General features: G+C 45.3%; 1 protein-coding gene across 1 annotated transcript in view; it reads left to right on the top strand.

Annotated features, from left to right (window-relative positions):
- Positions 1-2215: 2215 nt before the first annotated feature.
- Positions 2216-6288, top strand: part of LOC104077993 (chromosome unknown open reading frame, human C6orf89) — a 16448-nt gene continuing 12375 nt past the window's right edge. The window contains exons 1-2 of the mRNA XM_009579430.1: positions 2216-2418; positions 3692-3857. Coding sequence (XP_009577725.1) covers positions 2230-2418; positions 3692-3857 — 355 coding nt within the window. The 5' untranslated portion in view covers positions 2216-2229. The remainder of the gene's footprint in view (positions 2419-3691; positions 3858-6288) is intronic.

Raw genomic sequence — 6288 nt, 5'->3', positions numbered from 1 at the left:
ATGCCAGGTGCTTTACAGATGGGAAGAAAAGGTCCCTGCCTTGAAGAGCTAACGATCCATAATGAGATATTATTGATCAAACCTGCTTTGGGGCAGCTTTACTAGCCCATGGGGCTGCTCAGGTGGAAGATCTGGGACAAATATTTGCATGGAACGCAAGGAATGTCGGTAGAACAGGGCCAGGAGCTAATTAACCTGGCAATGTAGTGCAGCATGTTCTCATTGCGTGCTTGGGGTTAGGTTTTAATTTGGCATTTTACTCTTTTGGTGTTTCTAAGTCTGTGGCTAGAAATTTGACACTAATGTTAATATAATATCTGACATTAACTGCTTGAGTTGGATGCTTAGGCAGCTGCTGACCAAATAAATAGGGGTTATTTTTCAGCCAGATAATTTTCTGATCTGATTCACCATGTGACCACATAAACAAATGTGCAAGAGCAGAACAGGGAGTTGATCCTGGGGGGAGAGGAGCAATTGCTGAAGCTGCTAGTCGTGTTGAAAAGTGGTTTTTGTCTGAAACTACACCCTAGTATTGCAGAAAAAAAAATATTAAAAATGCCATTGCTTGAGTTCTGAGTTGTAGGACCCCATGGTTTAGGGGGAGAGTTATTGGCTAGTTCTTTAAAGGCCAATCAGATTTCAAGTTTGGTTGCCTAATGAGAGAATCTTATTTCTTGATATATACATAGATACATTTATGGCTGATTTGTCCTGTGGGAGCAGCTAGAACGAGTTACAGCAGAGCAAATCTAAGTTAGGTAGTGTGTTACTCAGTGCTTGTCAGCTTGTTCTCAAGTAAGCAAAACGGATCTGTGCTTTTAAAATGCAGGCTGTGCTGTGAGGTGTGTGCAAGGAAGACCCGTGTAAATAGTTATACAATTCTTGCAGTACAGCGACAGACTTCATGGAGCAAGGTGGTGACTTGGGTGAAGCAGCACACAGGATTCATGAGCTGGTTCCTGGTGTCAGGTGGTACTTGGAGCAAAAGGGGGACAGGGGCCTGATTTCCATTTTCAGCTGTGAGCTGGGTGTATTGGTTGTGCTTCGTGTGTTTTTACATGATAGTCCTCAGTCTGTGGTTTCAGGGCAATGCATTGCTAAACCATGTCTCTCCAGGAACAGTTCTGGTTGTCCCAATTTGATCCAGGTTAGAGTTTTCCCAGCTCAGAAACAAGAAGCAAAGCAAGACCTCACAGATGCTCCCTTTCCCCCAGCAGTGTTTTTTCTGAGGCTAAGCGTCTCTCTAACAATGGGATTCTCACGTTGGAAGCTATTAGCTTGTCCAGCAATTTCTTTGCATCTTTTCTTCAGCCCATCTGCTGCTCTTGGTATCGCGAGGCTCTGCCTTTGTGGCAGACAGGGGGAGTGGTAGAGGAACACATTTCTTTTTTTGGCATCTTAACGTTGATTGCTCATAGGTGTGTTCTTACAAGCTTCCCCGTTGAAATTTCACGGTGGGAAATAATTTGCTGTCAAATGCCATTTTGTCTCTGTCTCGCGTTCACAATGCAATTCTTGCCACGGTATTTAGTTATGTGGCACTTCTGCATGTGAATGACCTGCAGGCAAACTTTCAGAGGAATGCAGGAGCTTTTGTTGCCTGCAGAGCATGCTGCTATCACGTTACTGTTACTCAATAATCAGTTGGCCTGGACGTTAGGTTGCAAAAATTTAAACAAATTGTAAACTGTTGAACTTTGCCCCACACATACGGCTTATTTCTCTGTCCTGTTCTTCCTGCTAACAGGGGATTTAATGAAAACAAATTTACATTAAAATAAGCGGCTAAAATTATAGCGCAGGAGAGCTTAGCTTGGCTACTGTGTGTGATGATCGGCTTTGTATTGCTGGCTCTTGTAGTTGGTGAGGAATCGCTTTATGGGACGGATTCATTTGGAATAGATGAATAAATAGAGTTTCACTGGTTTCTGGGAAGCTTTGTTCATTTACATAAGCTGCAAATCTCAGCTGGTTCTTCTCTTGGCAGGAAATTTCACGGCTTCTTTCAGTCCCGGGAGATACTGAACCAGCAGAGACTATTAGGACTGCAGCTAAATATTGTGCCTTTGGCTGTGAACAGGTTTGCTCCAGAGAAGCCTTCCTTCTTCCCTAGACATTGCGATGTTCCTGTGATCTCTCTGCACATGCTGGTGTTGAGCTGTACGGCTGGAGTGTGTTTTCTGTTAACGTACTGAATATCTCCACAGGGATTTTTCATCGGAGGCCATGGAGCTTTCGGCCAATGAGCTCAGTATTTATGACAAGCTATCAGAGACGATTGATCTAGTGAGGCAGACTGGCCACCAGTGTGGGATGTCAGAAAAAGCCATTGAGAAATTCATCAAGCAGCTCTTGGAAAGAAACGAACCCCAAAGGGGTCCTCCACGGTACCCTATCTTAGTGGCTCTCTACAAGGTAAGATGTCTTTTGTGCATGCACAGACCATTTGAGGGTCGGAAGTTCCCCTTTTGCACCTGAGCCTTTTATTTCCCATGGCATTTTCTTGATGAATTTTTCTGAGTTTTTTATTTAAAAAGCTGTGAAGTGTAGCTTCCTTCCTTCATCCCATGAGTTGGTTTGAAAACAGAAGACAGCTGACCGAGATTTGAAATTGCTCATGTGTGTTGAAAGTTTAACATGTCAACACCCTCCTCTCCTTAAATTATTGAAGAATGAGACTTGGATTGTTTCTTCAGGCAAAGATTCCCAGCATCTGCACCCTCAGTGGACATGTGAGGAAGGAAGGAGATTCTTAAAGTTCAGGGTTGAATAATGAAGAGATCCGGGTTCTGTTTCTGACCCTGTCACAAGCTTCTACCTGTCTTTATTCTCCTTCTAGTCTATAAAATAAAGCTGTTGCCATGGTGCTTGATGCTAGAAAAATGTTTTGAGACCCTTAACTAAAAGACGCTGTAAAAAGTTTTGCAAAGTGGGTGAAAGCTATTGTTAGGTAGGTTCGAGATGTTTGCTACAAGGATGAAAAACTTCCCACTGGCATAATATTCAGTAATATTTTAGTGTCATCTTTACAAAATCATCACGATGGTTTCTATTTAGAAAAAAATTCAAGCTTTCTTCCTCACGTCCTATAAAAAGCTGTAAAATGAGGCAGGAGAACAGGAAACTGGAAATTTGAACTTTCAGCTTCTGTTCTTGTTTTTGCTGTTGATTCACTTTGACTTTGGCCAGGGGGCGAAATGCGTCATGTCATCTCTTTAAGGCTCAGATTGGATTCTGGTATGGAGGAGGGAGCTGGTGCCAACTCTGCCAAAGTGTTTCGAGGCTTGACGGATGTTTGCAAAAAGCCTTGAAAACCTTGTGTAAGAGGTATGGCAGAAGTGCAAGCTTTTATTTGATTAGGTGGGAGGAATCGGAACTATCTGTAGATAATCCTCATTGCTCTGGTGCTGGATTATTTGCAGTGCTAAAATATATGAACACAGTTGTGTGGCTTGGGTTTGAAGGCTGCTTAATTTCATCCTTAGACAGCCCTAACAATAACACTGAGTGACAACTCTGTGTATGTAAACAGCATTGCAGTTGAACGAGGAGACACAGCAAAAATTTGCGTGGTCATCTTACAGTGCACAGCCACAACTCTTTGATACCAGCCAGAAGGTGTGTCCTCTTCTGAAGACACATCAGCTCACTGCAGTATAATTAATTGTGTGCCTGTTTCCTCTCGCAGGGCCTGCTCACGCTGGGATTGGTCTTGCTGACTGTTTACTTCGTGATCCAGCCATACAGCCCACTGCCACCCGAAGCTCCGCTCTCCAGAGCCCATGCCTGGGGCTCCCTCATCGGTCACATCCGGCTGCTCTCTCTGCCCATTGCCAAGAAGTACATGCTCGAGAGTGAGGAAATTATTTCTCTGCTGTAACATAAGCCTAGCAAGAAATACCAAGTTAAATACCAGCCATGCGAATCATTTGAGTGTCTCCCTGGGCACCAAATAACAAATGTGTTACTGGCATGGCACCGTGGTCTTCTCTTTTCCTACCGCTGTACTTAAAAATAGCATCCTGAATTCTAGCTAGGGCACTTCCCCTTCCATTCATTGGGGCTGAAGCATATTTTATCTCTAACTTCATAATTTTGTTCTTGCACATTCTCTGTTCCTTGCTTTTAACACCTCCGCGTTTTTTCTTCCACAAGAGTTCCCTGTCCTCTAAAAATCTCTGCCGTTCTGAGAATCATACTGAGATAGCTATGCTGGGTAAATGTCACCTTTTTTTATTTTTTCTGAGTAAGCAGGCAAAAACAGTTTGTCAACCAAATCTTGATATTTGTGAGCAAGTGTAGAAACCTCAACATGTGACCCGGGTTTAAGGAAAAGTAGTTTTTGCCAAGTGGCGTATTGGGAAAGGGCTGCGGGCTTGAGAGCTATGGTGTTTATGGCAGTTAACGTAACATGAAGGGTAATGTGTGTGTGTGAGGAAGCTAGATAAGTGCCTCCCTGATGAGGTGGTCCCATCATGGGAGAGTAACGTAATAGATTTTCCTAGACTGGCATAATAGGAATGGAAAAGTTTGAGTATTTCTCATTCTCAGTTAATCGTTTCCACTGACTTAGACTGGCAAATGAGTGTAAGCATGGGCTCTGCCTCTTTGATAAAATACAAAGACTGTCAGTAATGATAAAGCTGTGAATTATTTTGAGCAGGGATGTGGCACAGTGTTGATCGTCTGTTGGCTCACTGTAAAAACAAACTCCTGTATCCGTGCCCTCAGCGGGTTTATATTTAGCTTCGGCAGCTCATTGTGTTGGAGTTGTCTGTTCTGGCTCTCACCTTCCTGCCGTAGCTAAAAAGGGCGCCCTGAAATGCCAGCGCCGTTCTGCATTTTCTCTGTGTGTCTCCCTCTCTTCCGCTGACACGTGGGATTTCTGTTGGTTTGGGTTCATATGGGTGGGACGGGGTATCCCCCATTGTTCATCTCCTTCCTTAAACACTGGGAGGAAAAAACAAAGGCGAGGAGATGGCTCTGATAGCCACTTGACATTAGAGGCCTGCTTATCTAATGCATTTCAGCGTTGACATGAGTCTGTGCACACCCCTCTGCTTCTGTATGGAGAAGGAAACCTACAGGAACTTTAATGCTCGTAATTCTTCAGTGAAATTTTGTCCAGAAACTTGACAGGGTCTTCCTTCAGATGCCGCAAGGCTCCCTTGGATGAGGAGGGCCCAGGGAGGTTCCTTGGGACAGCAAAAGGTTTCTAGGACAGGGGTTGCCTGAAATCATGAGCGTCTTGCTGTGAAGATAAGTAAGAGTAGGAGCAAGTCTGGGCTACTGATGGGAAAACCAACTGAATGGGGAGGAGATAGGAAAACATCCAAAGGAGCAGGGGAAAAGTGAAGGAAAGGATGGATGGTGAGGAAGGATGCGAGGTTGTTGTTTAAATGCGTATAAAATCCCTCATGCCTCCGTGAGTCCTGGAAATCTTCTGAAGTGATGAGCAGTAGGGTGGGCAGCCAGCCAGTTCTGGGGAAAGGAGGAGAGGTACAGAGGGGACGAGGCAGTTCCCACTCTGTTTTTCCAACAGTATTAGGTTGTGGTGGAAACCACAGCGTGTCCCAATTAACACATTTTGCTAGGAATGGCTGGGGTAACTTTGATCTTGCCTCAGCAAAAGGAACTGGACTAGACCCCGGCTATTTGAGTGGGGGAGTGCAGCACCCAGACTGAACCTTGGCTGTGTTCCTGTGGGAATCCCTCGTGTCCTGGCTTCCTGGCAGGCAGCTGCAGCCACTGGGGCTATCCCAGCATCTGGCTGTCCCAGTGTCCGGCTGTCCCATCGGCGCTGGTGTCAACTTCACGGCTTGCTGCTGAGTGGACCGTGGTAAAGCCGTCCAGCAGGGATGTGGAAGAGAGAGTTCCATGGCGTGGGGCTGAGTAGTCTCCCGAGCTCTTTTTCAGCCCTGCCTTGTGCATGATGTAACGTTTTGCCCTTAATTTTGGCCCTGTGGTCTGCTTGAAGGGAAGGGGTAAAGCTGCATCTTGCCGTCCTGTTTGTTGATGTGAGCATAAGGCCAGGAGGTCTTGCAAGCAGGTCTAGCGTTCTCCGGTGCATGCTTGCATAGGAGAAGGCACCGAGCAAGGAGGCTGAGCACCAGTGAAAAACACCAACCAAGGGCCTTGACGTACAGACTCCTCTTCTTTTCTCTGTGTAGATCCTGGTAGATGAATTTTTTGAGGGGGCTGAGGATGAAACTTGGAGCTTTCTGTACTCGGGCACCAGTTCAAATCCAGCTCGGGCTGTTCTTGTTGAAAGCCACCTGTTAGCAG

This window comes from Fulmarus glacialis, unplaced genomic scaffold, assembly GCF_000690835.1.
Source record: "Fulmarus glacialis isolate BGI_N327 unplaced genomic scaffold, ASM69083v1 scaffold34296, whole genome shotgun sequence".
Classification (NCBI taxonomy): Eukaryota; Metazoa; Chordata; class Aves; order Procellariiformes; family Procellariidae; genus Fulmarus; species Fulmarus glacialis.
This window is presented reverse-complemented; position numbering and strand designations above follow the sequence as displayed.